Source organism: Coregonus clupeaformis, unplaced genomic scaffold (assembly GCF_020615455.1).
Source record: "Coregonus clupeaformis isolate EN_2021a unplaced genomic scaffold, ASM2061545v1 scaf0076, whole genome shotgun sequence".
Classification (NCBI taxonomy): Eukaryota; Metazoa; Chordata; class Actinopteri; order Salmoniformes; family Salmonidae; genus Coregonus; species Coregonus clupeaformis.
The window spans coordinates 421,461-437,500 of NW_025533531.1; the positions used below are offsets into that span (position 1 = coordinate 421,461).

At 43.8% G+C, this 16,040-nt stretch overlaps 1 protein-coding gene across 7 annotated transcripts in view; it reads left to right on the forward strand.

Annotated features, from left to right (window-relative positions):
* Positions 1-9,113: 9,113 nt before the first annotated feature.
* Positions 9,114-16,040, forward strand: part of LOC121555400 (transcription factor SPT20 homolog) — a 45,536-nt gene continuing 38,609 nt past the window's right edge. For all 7 annotated transcript variants that reach the window (XM_041869225.2, XM_041869226.2, XM_041869229.2 and 4 more), the window contains exons 1-5: positions 9,114-9,170; positions 9,725-9,825; positions 10,081-10,116; positions 13,977-14,102; positions 14,877-15,003. In XM_041869225.2, coding sequence (XP_041725159.1) covers positions 9,823-9,825; positions 10,081-10,116; positions 13,977-14,102; positions 14,877-15,003 — 292 coding nt within the window. In that variant the 5' untranslated portion in view covers positions 9,114-9,170; positions 9,725-9,822. The remainder of the gene's footprint in view (positions 9,171-9,724; positions 9,826-10,080; positions 10,117-13,976; positions 14,103-14,876; positions 15,004-16,040) is intronic.

Here is a 16,040-nt window from a genome sequence, read left to right on the forward strand (position 1 = left end):
TTGGAAAGGCACACACCTGTCTATATAAGGTCCCACAGTTAACAGTGCATGTCAGAGCAAAAACCAAGCCATGAGGTCGAAGGAATTGTCCGTAGAGACAGGATTGTGTCAAGGCAAGATCTGGGGAAGGTTACCAAAAAAATTCTGCAGCATTGAAGATCCCCAAGAACACAGTGGCCTCCATCATTCTTAAATGGAAGAAGTTTGGAACCACCAAGACTCTTCCTAGAGCTGGCTGGCCGGCCAAACTGAGCAATCGGGGGAGAAGGGCCTTGGTCAGGGAGGTGACCAAGAACCCGATGGTCACTCTGACAGAGCTCCAGAGTTCCTCTGTGGAGATGGGAGAACCTTCCAGAAGGACAACCATCTCTGCAGCACTCCACCAATTAGGCCTTTTTGGTAGATTGGCCAGACGGAAGCCACTCCTCAGTAAAAGGCACATGACAGCCCGTTTGGAGTTTGCCAAAAGGCACCTAAAGGACTCTCAGACCATGAGAAGTAAGATTCTCTGGTCTGATGAAACCAAGATTGAACTCTTTGGCCTGAATGCCAAGCATCATGTCTGGAGGAAACCTGGCACCATCCCTACGGTGAAGCATGGTGGTGGCAGCATCATGCTGTGGGGATGTTTTTCAGCGGCAGGGCATGGGAGAGCAGTCAGGATCGAGGGAAAGATGAACGGAGCAAAGTACAGAGAGATCCTTGATGAAAACCTGCTCCAGAGCGCTCAGGACCTCAGACTGGGGCGAAGATTCACCTTCCAATAATACAACGACCCTAAGCACACAGCCAAGACAATGCAGGAGTGGCTTCGGGACAAGTCTCTGAATTTCCTTGAGTGGCCCAGCCAGAGCCCGGACTTGAACCCGATTGAACATTTCTGGAGAGAACTGAAAAAAGCTGTGCAGCGATGCTCCCCATCTAACCTGACCGAGCTTGAGAGGATCTGCAGAGAAGAATGGGAGAAACTCCCCAAATACAGGTGTGCCCAAGCTTGTAGCGTCATACCCAAGAAGACTCGAGGCTGTAATCGCTGCCAAAGGTGCTTCAAAAAAGTACTGAGTAAAGGGTCTGAATACTCACTCTCCCTGCCTGGTTCATTACACTACGATCACAGCCGGCTGCACACAATGATCATCTAGGGGGAAATCAGATATTCAACATTTTGATGCCATATTTATAATTATATAAAATATATGCAAAAAATTGTCCACCAGCAGGTTTTTGTGCCAATGCACCACACAACCAATAAATAAAACATACCGACTTCGGGCACTTCAATATCATGGTTTGCGTTTTCAATGCCACAATAAATAGCCTATGCAGTACATACTCTCTATGTCCCTCTCTCTCTCTCTCTCTCTCTCTCTCTCTCTCTTTCTCTCTCTCTCTCTCTCTCTATGTCCCTCTCTCTCTCTCTCTCTCTCTCTCTCTCTCTCTCTCTCTCTCTTTCTCTCTGTCCCTCTCTCTCTCTCTCTCTCTCTCTCTCTCTCTCTCTGTCCCTCTCTGTCTCCCTCTCTGTCCTGTCTCCTGTCCTCTCCACATGTCCTGTCCTCTCCTCACCACGTCTCCTCTCCTGTCCTGTCTTGGGTTGCTTGCAGAGAAGACAGTGAATATTCCTGAGTGGCCAAGTTACAGGTTTTATTTAAATCTGCTTGAAAATCTATGGCAAGATTTGAAAATGTATATCCAGCCATAATCCCCAACACCTTGACAGAGCTTGAAGAATTTTGAAAAGAATAATGGGAAAATGTTGCACAATCCAGCTCTTATGAGAGTTACCCAAGAAGACTCACAGCTGTAATCGCTGCCAACGGTGTTTCTAACATGTATTGACTCAGGTGGGTGAATACTTATCTATAATATAATATAATATGGCATTTAGCAGACGCTTTTATCCAAAGCGACTTACAGTCATGCGTGCATACATTTTTTTTTGTGTATGGGTGGTCCCGGGGATCGAACCCACTACCTTGGCGTTACAAGCGCCGTGCTCTACCAGCTGAGCTACAGAGGACCACATTGATTATCTAATCAAGTGTTATAATTTACATGAATCTTTTTATTTATATTTTTTACTTTACTTTTCTTCCACATTGACATTACAGGTCATTGTAGATCATTGACATTACAGGTCATTGTAGATCATTGACATTACAGGTCATTGTAGATCATTGACATTCCAGGTCAGTGTAGATCATTGACATTACAGGTCATTGTAGATCATTGACATTACAGGTCATTGTAGATCATTGACATTCCAGGTCAGTGTAGATCATTGACATTACAGGTCAGTGTAGATCATTGACATTACAGGTCATTGTAGATCATTGACATTCCAGGTCAGTGTAGATCATTGACATTACAGGTCAGTGTAGATCATTGACAAAAAAGTACAATTAAATTGGAAAGTGTATGTATTAAAGTCCCCGGCCACTTGGAGCGCCACTTCTGGATGTGCATTTTCTTGTTTGCTTATGGCCTGCTACAGCTCGTTGAGTGCGGTCTTAGTGCTAGCATCGGTTTGTGGTGGTAAATAGACAGCTACGAAAATTCTTGATTAAAACTCTCTTGGTAGATAGTGTGGTCTACAGCTTATCATGAGGCACACACCCCCACCCCTCGTCTTACCAGACGCAGCTGTTCTGTCCTGCCGATGCACGCAAAACCCAGCCAACTGTATATTATCCATGTCGTCGTTCAACCACGACCCGGTGAAAAATAAGATATTACAGTTTGTAATGTCCCGTTGGTAGGATAGTGTCGAACGGAGATCATCCAGTTTATTCTCCAGGGATTGCACGTTGGCCAATAGAACGGATGGTAGAGGCGGGTTACCCACTCGCCGACGAATTCTCACAAGGCATCCCGATCTCCGCCCCCTGTATTTCCATATTTTCTTCATGCGAATGACAGGGATTTGGGTCTTGGAGAAGCAGTATATCCTTCGCGTCGGACTCATTCAATAAAAAATCTTTGTCCAGTTCGAGGTGAGTAATCGCTGTTCTGATATCCAGAAGCTTTTTTTCGGTCATAAGAGACAGTAGCAGCAACATTATGTACAAAATAAGTTACAAACAATGCGAAAAAAACACTCAAAATAGCACAGTTGGTGTTTGAAAACAAGAACACTTAAGCTTGTTGCATGCTTCCCAGTCGAAACAGTTTGTGCATATATGTATCACAATTCCAGTGGGTCAGAAGTTTACATACACTAAGTTGACTGTGCCTTTAAACAGCTTGGGAAATTCCAGAAAATGATGTCATGGCTTTAGAAGCTTCTGATAGGCTAATTGACATAATTTGAGTCAATTGGAGGTGTACCTGTGGATGTATCTCAAGGCCTACCTTCAAACTCAGTGCCTCTTTGCTTGACATCATGGGAAAATCAACAAAATAAATCAGCCAAGACCTCAGAAGAAAAGTTGTAGACCTCCACAAGTCTGGTTCATCCTTGGGAGCAATTTCCAAATGCCTGAAGGTACCACGTTCATCTGTACAAACAATAGTACGCAAGTATAAACACCATGGGACCACGCAGCCGTCATACCGCTCAGAAAGTAGACGTGTTCTGTCTCCTAGAGATGAACGTACTTTGGTGCGAAAAGTGCAAATCAATCCCAGAACAACAACAAAGGACCTTGTGAAGATGCTGGAGGAAACAGGTACAAAAGTATCTATATCCACAGTAAAACAAGTCCTATATCGACATAACCTGAAAGGCCGCTCAGCAAGGAAGAAGCCACTGCTCCAAAACCGCCATAAAAAAGCCTGACTACGGTTTGCAACTGCACATGGGGACAAAGATCGTACTTTTTGGAGAAATGTCCTCTGGTCTGACGAAACAAAAATAGAACTGTTTGGCCATAATGACCATCGTTATGTTTGGAGGAAACGGGGGCAACTTGCAAGCCGAAGAACACCATCCCAACCGTGAAGCACGGGGGTGGCAGCATCATGCTGCGGGGGTGCTTTGCTGCAGGAGGGACTGGTGCACTTCACAAAATATATGGCATCATGAGGAAGGAAAATTATGTGGATATATTGAAGCAACATCTCAAGATATCAGTCAGGAAGTTAAAGCTTGGTCGCAAATGGGTCTTCCAAATGGACAATGACCCCAAGCATGCTTCCAAAGTTGTGGCAAAATGGCTTAAGGACAACAAAGTCAAGTTATTGGAGTGGCCATCACAAAGCCCTGACCTCAATCCTATAGAAAATTTGTGGGCAGAACTGAAAAAGCGTGTGCGAGCAAGGAGGCCTACAAACCTGACTCAGTTACACCAGCTCTGTCAGGAGGAATGGGCCAAAATTCACCCAACTTATGGTGGGAAGCTTGTGGAAGGCTACCCGAAAAGTTTGACCCAAGTTAAACAATTTAAAGGCAATGCTACCAAATACTAATTGAGTGTATGTAAACTTCTGACCCACTGGGAATGTGATGAAAGAAATAAAAGCTGAAATAAATAATTCTCTCTACTATTATTCTGACATTTCACATTCTTAAAATAAAGTGGTGATCCTAACTGACCTAAGACAGGGATTTTTTACTAGGATTAAATGTCAGGAATTGTGAAAAACTGAGTTTAGAAGATTTTTTTTGGCTAAGGTGTATGTAAACTTCCGACTTGCCTTGCAGTAGCAGAGAGAACAGTCTATGGTTTGGATGGCTGGAGTCGTTGACAATTCTTTGGAGCTTCTTTGTCCCCCCCCCCCAAAAAAAAATAGTTACTTTCCACCAGGGGTTGGAACCAAAATGATTTTCCAATGTTTAGTTCTGAACAGAACCATTTTTTTTGAAGTTACGTTTTTTAAAATGTATTTATTTCACCTTTATTTAACCAGGTAAGCCAGTTGAGAACAAGTTCTCATTTACAACTGCGACCTGGCCAAGATAAAGCAAAGCAGTGCTATAAAAACAACAACAACACAGAGTTACATATGGAATAAACAAAACGTACAGTCAATAACACAATAGAAAATCTATATACAGTGTGTGCAAATGTAGTAAGTTATGGAGGTAAGGCAATAATTAGGCCATAGTGCAAAATAATTACAATTTAGTATTAACACTGGAGTGATAGATGTGCAGAAGATGATGTGCAAATAGAGATACTGGGGTGCAAATCAGCAAAATAAATAACAATGTAAATAACAATATGGGGATGAGATAGTTGGGTGGGCTAATTTCAGATGGGCTGTGTACAGGTGCAGTGATCGGTAAGATGCTCTGACAACTGATGCTTAAAGTTAGAGAGGGAGAACGTTCCACTGTTCCGACAAGCATAATAAAGTTCTGAACAGTTTTGAACCCCAAAAAAGTATATATAAAAATAAAAAATAAACGTAGTTTATATTGTTCCTTTCTGTTCCTTTTTAAACCTCTGAAATTATTTTTTACATTTAGCTCAACATTAAATGACTTCACCAGTCAGTGCGGATAGAGCAGCGCTATTTACACGCAATGGGCAGACGAGTGTAGGGCTTTTTGTGGGTGGCGAGAGAGCGAGAGAGGAGGCTTGTCTTGAAGCGCTGGGCATCTTGTTATGACATGCATTATCTGAATTAGGCCCACAGAATTATACCTACGGAGGAGCAGACTCTATGAAGAAACTTTGAATGTCATTGAACTTCAGAGAGTGTATCTATTTAGATTCCTTTTATTGAAGGACAACTGGACTGCTGCAGCCTTCATAAGAACAAAGCCTTTGATCAGGCCTTCCTGGTAAGTAGTTTTAGTTTGTGTCAGATTCCTTTTTTTATATGTGCACTGGTCGAAAAAGAAACCAATCCAATCTGAATGTAGGCCCTGCAGGCTAACGAGGCCTTGAAGTTGTCAAATAGGCCTATGCATAAGCTTCTACTCTAGGGTTACTTTTCAAACACAACTCACTGATTTCTGAGATCAAAATTGATCTGCAATATAGTCCTAAACTATTGATAACTGAATAGGCTTTGTAGTAACTAAATAATGATGCTAATTATGCTGTGAGAACAAGGAATCCGCTGACGCTGTACTTTGATTATAAAGGTTTATTATATCATAAGATTTCAGCGTCAATTTACAGACTTCTGCAGAGATCTGGAGAACAACCGCCCAATCTCTGATATGCTGTTACTCTCCGTCCTTTGTTTCAACCGTTGTATTTATATCCTATGCCCTATGTAACATAATATGGGTGTTTTCCCATAAATCAATCCCAGGAGGCCACCTAACAGACTTCCTCTAACACACCATTTGCAAACATCAACAAAGTCATAAACTGTTTAGACACTACAAGTCTCTCCTTCTCAATGAGTAGCTAAATCAAATGTCTATGTCGTATCTGATGAGTGGTGGCAATTATTGCTGTCAACACAGAGTCCGTTATGCTGCATCGTGTGAGAGGCTTTTATTAAAATCACGAGGTTTACAGCATAAATACAGACCCGCGGTGTCCGGAGAACGGCTCCCCGATTGCCATGGCCGTTCTGACGTCTTCCTCGCCTAACCCCCCTATTTATAAACAACGAAGCTGACCTCTTCTGGCCAATCCCCAGTCTCCAAGACACTTCCGGTCTGCTGGATGTGGCGTTACACCTAAAACATTCCCTCTTGCTACTAACACAACCAACATTCCATTTCTTCATGAAAACCATTTAACAAAGGCATAATCTTCAGATACGATATCAATCAATCAATCAATCAATTTTATTTTATATAGCCCTTCTTACATCAGCTAATATCTCGAAGTGCTGTACAGAAACCCAGCCTAAAACCCCAAACAGCTAGTAATGCAGGTGTAGAAGCACGGTGGCTAGGAAAAACTCCCTAGAAAGGCGAAAGCCTAGGAAGAAACCTAGAGAGGAACCAGGCTATGAGGGGTGGCCAGTCCTCTTCTGGCTGTGCCGGGTGGAGATTATAACAGAACCATGCCAAGATGTTCAAAAATGTTCATAAGTGACAAGCATGGTCAAATAATAATCAGGAATAAATCTCAGTTGGCTTTTCATAGCCGATCATTAAGAGTTGAAAACAGCAGGTCTGGGACAGGTAGGGGGTTCCATAACCGCAGGCAGAACAGTTGAAACTGGAATAGCAGCAAGGCCAGGCGGACTGGGGACAGCAAGGAGTCACCACGGCCGGTAGTCCCGACGTATGGTCCTAGGGCTCAGGTCTCTCAGTTGGCTTTTCATAGCCGATCATTAAAGAGTTGAAAACAGCAGGTCTGGGACAGGTAGGGGGTTTCGTAGCCGCAGGCAGAACAGTTGAAACTGGAATAGCAGCAAGGCCAGGCGGACTGGGGACAGCAAGGTGTCATCATGCCCGGTAGTCCTGACGTATGGTCCTAGGGCTCAGGTTCTCAGAGAGAAAGAGAGAACGAGAGAATTAGAGAGAGAGCATACTTAAATTCACACAGGACACTGGATAAGACAGGAGAAGTACTCCAGGTATAACCAACTAACCCCAGCCCCCGACACATAAACTACTGCAGCATAAATACTGGAGGCTGAGACAGGAGCGGTCCGGAGACACTGTGGCCCCATCCGAAGAAACCCCGGACAGGGCCAAACAGGAAGGATATAACCCCACCCACTCCGCCAAAGCACAGCCCCCGCACCACTAGAGGGATATCCCCAACCACCAACTTACAATCCTGAGACAAGGCCGAGTATAGCCCACAGAGGTCTCCACCACAGCACAAACCAAGGGGGGGCGCCAACCCAGACAGGAAGATCACGTCAGTAACTCAACCCACTCAAGTGACGCACCCCTCCCAGGGACGGCATGAAAGAGCACCAGCAAGCCAGTGACTCAGCCCCTGCAACAGGGTTAGAGGCAGAGAACCCCAGTGGAGAGGGGAACCGGCCCGGCAGAGACAGCAAGGGCTGTTCGTTGCTCCAGCCTTTCCGTTCACCTTCACACTCCTGGGCCAGACTACACTCAATCATATGACCTACTGAAGAGATAAGTCTTCAGTAAAGACTTAAAGGTTGAGACCGAGTCTGCGTCTCTCACATGGGTAGGCAGACTGTTCCATAAAAAAAGTAACAAATGCATGGATTAATTTTTCTGCATCATTTTTGGACAGAAAATTTCTGATTTTTGCAATGTTACGTAGATGGAAAAAAGCTGTCCTTGAAACAGTCTTGATATGTTCGTCAAAAGAGAGATCAGGGTCAAGAGTAACACCGAGGTCCTTCACAGTTTTATTTGAGACGACTTTACAACCATCTAGATGAATTGTCAGATTTAACAGAAGATCTCTTTGTTTCTTGGGACCTAGAACAAGCATCTCTGTTTTGTCCGAGTTTAAAAGTAAAAAGTTTTCAGCCATCCACTTCCTTATGTCTGAAACACAGGCTTCTAGCGAGGGCAATTTTGGGGCTTCACCATGTTTCATTGAAATGTACAGCTGTGTGTCATCCGCATAGCAGTGAAAGTTAACATTATGTTTTCGAATAACATCCCCAAGAGGTAAAATATATAGTGAAAACAATAGTGGTCCTAAAACGGAACCTTGAGGAACACCGAAATGTACAGTTGATTTGTCGGAGGACAGACCATTCACAGAGACAAACTGATATCTTTCCGACAGGTAGGATCTAAACCAGGCCAGAACTTGTCCGTGTAGACCAATTTGGGTTTCCAGTCTCTCCAAAAGAATGTGGTGATCGATGGTGTCAAAGGCAGCACTAAGGTCTAGTAGCACGAGGACAGATGCAGAGCCTCGGTCTGACGCCATTAAAAGGTCATTTACCACCTTCACAAGTGCAGTCTCAGTGCTATGATGGGGTCTAAAACCAGACTGAAGCATTTCGTATACATTGTTTGTCTTCAGAAAGGCAGTGAGTTGCTGCGCAACAGCTTTTTCTAAAATTTTTGAGAGGAATGGAAGATTCGATATAGGCCGATAGTTTTTTATATTTTCCGGGTCAAGGTTTGGCTTTTTCAAGAGAGGCTTTAATAATAATACATCAATGTGCTTATCTTGTGTGCTTATCTTATTAAAATAAAAATGTTGCTTCAAAATATGTTTTTTTAATATATATACATTTATATCAATATTGCTGAATGAAAACGTTAGAGAGACAACAATTTCCGTTCTGGGAAGAGTTTTGTTTCCTGCACACTACCCTTACCGGAAGTTTAGCTTTTGTTGTCACACTGGAAGAAAATGGCTGCTGCTGTGAGTTTTTTTTCCAATGAACGCACTGAAATAATATCTTGTTTTTAAGCATTGGAGTTAAGATCTACAATAATGCAACTCATAAGGCATGTCCATTCTACTGTTTTAGATTGACGCTGCTTCATGCGTTTTTTGTCCTAGCCGATGTATTGCTAGCTAACTTTCGAAGAAGCAAGCTAGCTATGCTAACGTTAGCCTGCTAGCTAGACAGCCAGCGAGCTTGTTGCTGTGAACCAACTGGTTATCGCTTGCCTGTGAGCATGAAGTTCGCATAAAGCTAACTGGGTTATAGTGAAAATAACGATATTTCGTCTAAATGTATCGATTGAAACTGTGTTGTCTTGTACAGACAGATATATTATGCACCATTTGTTGATTATTTGAGAAATCACCACACGATCAAGCTTATATTTTATTTAGCGGTCAGCTACTGTAGCTAGCAATCACTTAACTGGACAGTATTTCTAGCCAACCCGCTCAAACAGTGGGTGCGTCTTTTTGCTGTTGTTGACAGTGTGTGTAGACTAGGTTTGACCCGGGCCGTGTGTGTGCAGGGTTTGAATGGTCTCTCTATGGAGGTGACGGTGTGGGGCTAAGGACAGCTACGTCTGCTGCTGACGGTCACTCACCCAGCTACCGGTGGCAGACCACAATGGTAAGTATCTATCCATCACTGATCTCTCTGTGCGCGGATTGATACACTTTAGCCATTATCTATGTACTACTTGTGATCTTGCCTGCCCTAGCTATATCTGTGCGCATGTGTTGTCTCTTCTGTTTCCATTGTGAAGTGTGTCTGCTAGATGACCGTGGGATATAGCTAGCTAGCTTACTATTTATCTGTAGTGCCCTGTGGCCAGTTAAGACAACTGAAGGGTACAATAATGAATTTCAAATGTTCTATTTGCAGCAACAAGTTTTGGAATATGCTTTGGATCGGGCTGAGGTAAAGGCTTTTATTTATATATATATATATATATATATATATACATACACAGTACCAGTCAAAAGTTTGGACACACCTACTCATTCAAGGGTTCTTCTTTATTTATACTATTTTCTACATTGTAGAATAATAGTGAATACATCTAAACTATGAAATAACACATATGGAATCATGTAGTAACCCAAAAAGTTTTAAACAAATCAAAATATATTTTATTATTATATTTTATTATATATTTTAAATATAATCCTTTATTTATTTTATCTGGCAACACTAAGGTCCCCTCCTTCCAGAAAATAGTAAAACATAAACTTTTGACTGGGACTGTATATATATATGTTTGTGTCCGTGTCAAATCAAACTTTTATTTGTCACATGCACCGAATACAACAGGTGTAGACCTTAAAGTGAAATGCTTACTTACAAGCCCTTAACCAACAATGCAGTTTTAAGAAAAATAAGTGTTAATTAAACAATAGATAACTAAAAAATGCAAATAGTTTGGGTAGCCATTTCATTAGCTGTTCAGGAATCTTATGGCTTGGGGGTAGAACATTTACATTTTAGTCATTTAGCAGACGCTCTTATCCAGAGCGACTTACAGTTAGTGAATACAAATATATATTTTTTTGTCTTTTTTTTTTTTTTTTTTTCAAACTGGTCCCCCGTGGGAATCGAACCCACAACCCTGGCGTTGCAAAAGCCATGCTCTATCAACTGAGCTACATCCCTGCCGGCAATTCCCTCCCCTACCCTGGACAACGCTAGGCCAATTGTGCGCCGCCCGTGAGTCTCCCGGTCGCGGCCGGCGGCGACAGAGCCTGGATTCGAACCAGGATCTCTAGTGGCACAGCTAGCACTGCGATACTCAGGAGACTGTTCTCTCTGCTACTGCACAGCAAGCGGTACCGGAGCGCTTAATAGAAGCTGTTAAGAAGCCTTTTGGACCTAGACTTGGCACTCCGGTACCGCTTGCTGTGCAGTAGCAGAGAGAACAGTCTATGACTAGGGTGGCTGGAGTCTTTGACAATTTTTAGGGCCTTCCTCTGACACCGCCTGGTATAGAGGTCCTGGATGGCAGGAAGCTTGGCCCCAGTGATGTACTGGGCCATACGCACTACCCTCTGTAGTGCCTTGCGGTCGGAGGCAGAGCAGTTGCCATACCAGGCAGTGATGCAACCAGTCAGGATGCTCTCGATGGTGCAGCTGTGCAGCTGTATAACTTTTTGAGGATCTGAGGACCCATGCCAAATCTTTTCAGTCTCCTTAGGGGGAATAGGCTTTGTCGTGCCCTCTTCACGACTGTCTTGGTGTGTTTGGACCATGATAGTTCGTTGGTGATGTGGACACCAAGGTGCTTGAAGCTCTCAACCTGTTCCACTACAGCCCCGTCGATGAGAATGGGGGCGTGCTCGGTCCTCCTTTTTCTGTAGTCCACAATCATCTCCTTTGTCTTGATCATGTTGAGGAAGAGGTTGTTATCCTGGCACCACACAGCCAGGTCTCTGACCTCCTCCCTATAGGCTGTCTCATCGTTGACGGTGATCAGGCCTACCACTGTTGTGACGTCGGCAAACTTAATGATGGTGTTGGAGTCGTGCCTGGCCATGCAGTCATAGTTGAACAGGGAGTACAGGAGGGGACTGAGCACGCACCCCTGAGGGGCCACCGTGTTGAGGATCAGCGTGGCAGATGTGTTGTTACCTACCCTTACCACCTGGGGGCGGCCCATCAGGAAGTCCAGGATCCAGTTGCAGAGGGAGGTGTTTAGTCCCAGGATCCTAGCTTAGTGATGAGCTTTGAGGGCGCTATGGTGTTGAACGCTGAGCTGTGGTCAATGAATAGCATTCTCACGTAGGTGTTCCTTTTGTCCAGGTGGGAAAGGGCAGTGTGGAGTGAAATAAAAAAACTCGCTGTTGGCTGGGCTCCCTGCCTGTGCCATTAAACCCCTACAACTCATCCAGAATGCCGCAGCCCGTCTGGTGTTCAACCTTCCCAAGTTCTCTCACGTCACCCCGCTCCTCCGCACACTCCACTGGCTTCCAGTTGAAGCTCGCATCCGTTACAAGACCATGGTGCTTGCCTATGGAGCAGTGAGGGGAACGGCACCTCCGTACCTTCAGGCTCTGATCAGTCCCTACACACAAACGAGGGCATTGCGTTCATCCACCTCTGGCCTGCTGGCTCCCTTCCTCTGCGGAAGCATAGTTCCCGCTCAGCCCAGTCAAAACTGTTCGCTGCTCTGGCACCCCAATGGTGGAACAAGCTCCCTCACGACGCCAGGACAGCGGAGTCACTCACCACCTTCCGGAGACATTTGAAACCCCACCTCTTTAAGGAATACCTGGGATAGGATAAAGTAATCCTTCTACCCCCCCCAAAAAAAAATCCTTCTACCCCCCAAAATAAAAAAAAAATAAAGAAAAAAATAGAAATAAAAATATATAAAATCAAAAAATTTAGCAAAAAAAAAATATATACTATAAAATTTTTTTGGGGAAAGTGGTTATCCCACTGGCTATAGGGTGAATGCACCAATTTGTAAGTCGCTCTGGATAAGAGCGTCTGCTAAATGACGTAAATGTGCCCTTGAGCAAGGCACTTAACCCTAATTGCTCCTGTAAGTCGCTCTGGATAAGAGCGTCTGCTAAATGACTAAAATTTAAAAATTTAAAATGTAAATAGAGATTGCATCATCTGTGGATCTGTTGGGGCGTTATGCAAATTGGAGTGGGTCTAGGGTTTCTGGGATAGTGGTGTTGATATGAGCCATGTCCAGCCTTTCAAAGCACTTCATGGCTACAGACGTCAGTGCTACGGGTCGGTAGTCATTTAGGCAGGTTATCTTAGAGTCCTTGGGCACGGGGACTATGGTGGTCTGCTTGAAACATGTTGGTATTACAGACTCAGCCAGGGACAGGTTGAAAATGTCAGTGAAGCCACTTGCCAGCTGGTCAGCGCGTGCTCGGAGTACACGTCCTGGTAATCCGTCTGGCCCTGCGGCCTTGTGAATGTTGACCTGTTTAAAGGTCTTACTCAAATCGGCTACGGAGAGCGTGATCACACAGTCATCCGGAACAGCTGATGTTCTCATGCATGCTTCAGTGTTGCTTGTCTCGACGCGAGCATAGAAGTAATTTAGCTCTTCTGGTAGGCTTGTGTCACTGGCAGCTCGTGGCTGTGCTTCCCTTTGTAGTCTGTAATAGTTTGCAAGCCCTGCCACATCCGACGAACGTCGGAGCCGGTGTAGGAAGATTCAAACGTAGTCCTGTATTGACGCTTTGCCTGTTTGATGGTTCGTCGGAGGGCATAGCAGGATTTGTTATAAGCGTCGGGGTTAGAGTCCCGCTCCTTAAAAGCGGCAGCTCTACCCTTTAGCTCAGTGCGGATGTTGCCTGTAATCCATGGCTTCTGTTTGGGGTATGTACGTACGGTCACTGTGGGGACGACGTCATCGATGCACTTATTGATGAAGCCAGTGACTGATGTGGTGTACTCCTCAATGCCATCGGAAGAATCCCGGAACATATTCCAGTCTGTGCTAGCAAAACAGTCCTGTAGCTTAGCATCTGCGTCATCTGACCACTTCTTTATTGACAGAGTCACTGGTGCTTTCTGCTTTAGTTTTTGCTTGAAAGCAGGAATCAGGAGGATAGAGTTATGGTCCGTGCATGTATCAGTTCTAATACATCAGACTTTTGTGTTTCTGTCTTTGTTCAGTACATTGTGTTTTTCTGTCTTTTTTCAGTACATTGTGTGTTTCTGTCTTCGTTCAGTACATTGTGTGTTTCTGTCTTCGTTCAGTACATTGTGTGTTTCTGTCTTCGTTCAGTACATTGTGTGTTTCTGTCTTCGTTCAGTACATTGTTGAAAGTGCTCGTCAACAGCCAGCCAAGAGGAGAGCGTTGTCCGGAGGGAGGAAGAGTTTATACCAGAAACTATACGAGCTCTACATCGAAGAGTGTGAGAAGGAACCAGAGCTCAAGGTAACCAGTAGAAGTCAGGTTGTATAGAAAATGCAAGCGTTTTGACAGACCTAATCACTGGACCCATTGACCTGTAGCTTCATTAGGGCTAAATCACCGTAGCAAAATGTTTTGGAACAGAAAAATGAAAAAAACAGGGTTCTTTTAGGAGAAGTCAGATTACTTCAGAACGTTTTCTTCTGTTTCGTGCCTACTGAACGTTGACCCTGATGTCCTCTGTAGCTCAATTCGTAGTTGTTTTTCGATACAGCAGAACATTTAGTGACAGTCACTGATAGTCTTTTTCGTTTTTCTGTTTGCCTCCACATTGGTTACCTCAGACATCTAGGATTGTATTGGTATTACATTTGAATACATCCTCTGTAGCTCAGTTGGTAGACCATCGCGCTTGTAACGCCAGGGTAGTGGGTTCGATCCCCGGGACCACCCATACGTAAAAATGTATGCACGCATGACTAAGTCGCTTTGGATAAAAAGCGTCTGCTAAATGGCTTATTATTATTATTATTATTATTATTATTATTATTATTATTATGTCGTAAAAAATCTTCCTGCTTATCAATATTGATTATTCCTGTAATCAGATTGATGATTATTTTTTCTGTTCTTCCTGGTTAAAAGCTGTATATGAATGTGAATGGATTGTTATGAATAATCCGATATTATTTATTGGTTATGTTCTGTTGTGTAGAAGCTGCGTAGGAATTTGAATGCTTCTTTGAATTGATAAGCAGGATACCATTTAGTGACTGTTTTCCTGTTCTTCGTGGTTAGAAGCTGTGTAGGAATGTCAACCTGCTGGAGAAGCTGGTGTCTCAGGAGTCAGTGTCATGTCTGGTGGTCAACCTTTACCCCGGCAACCAGGGATACTCCCTCATGCTACGCGGCAAGAATGGATCTGGTGAGAGATCAATCCTAACCAAACCCTTACAATCACACAGTACAGCCTGACGACATATACAGTCAATGGTTACATACAGTAGCAGTCAAAAGTTTGGACACACCTACTTATTCAAGGGTTTTTATTTTATTTGTACTATTTTCTACATTGTAGAATAATAGTGAAGACATCAAAACTATGAAATAACACATATGGAATCATGTAGTAACCAAAAAAGTGTTAAACAAATCAAAATATATTTTATATTTGAGATTCTTCAAAGTAGCCACCCTTTGCCTTGATGACAGCTTTGCACACTCTTGGCATTCTCTCAACCAGCTTCACCTGGAATGCTTTTCCAACAGTCTTGAAGGAGTTCCCACATATGCTGAGCACTTGTTGGCTGCTTTTCCTTCACTCTGCGGTCCGACTCATCCCAAACCATCTCAATTGGGTTGAGGTCGGGTGATTGTGGAGGGCAGGTCATCTGATGCAGCACTCCATCACTCTCCTTCTTGGTAAAATAACCCTTACACAGCATGGAGGTGTGTTGGGTCATTGTCCTGTTGAAAAAGAAATGATAGTTCCACTAAGCGCAAACCAGATGGGATGGCGTATTGCTGCAAAATGATGTGGTAGCCATGCTGGTTAATAAATAAAAAAATCACAGACCGTGTCACCAGCAAAGCACCCCCACACCATCACACCTCCTCCTCCATGCTTTACGATGGGAAGTACACATGCGGAGATCATCCTTTCACCCACACCGCGTCTCACAATGACATGGCAGTTTGAACCAAAAATATCCAATTTGGACTCCAGATCAAAGGACAAATGTCCACCGGTCTAATGTCCATTGCTCGTGTTTCTTGGCCCAAGCAGGTCACTTCTTATTATTGGTGTCCTTTAGTAGTGGTTTCTTTGCAGCAATTCGTCCATGAAGGCCTGATTCACACAGTCTCCTCTGAACAGTTGATGTTGAGATGTGTCTGTTATTTGAACTCTGTGAAGCATTTATTTGAGCTGCAATTTCTGAGGCTGGTAACTCCAATGAACTT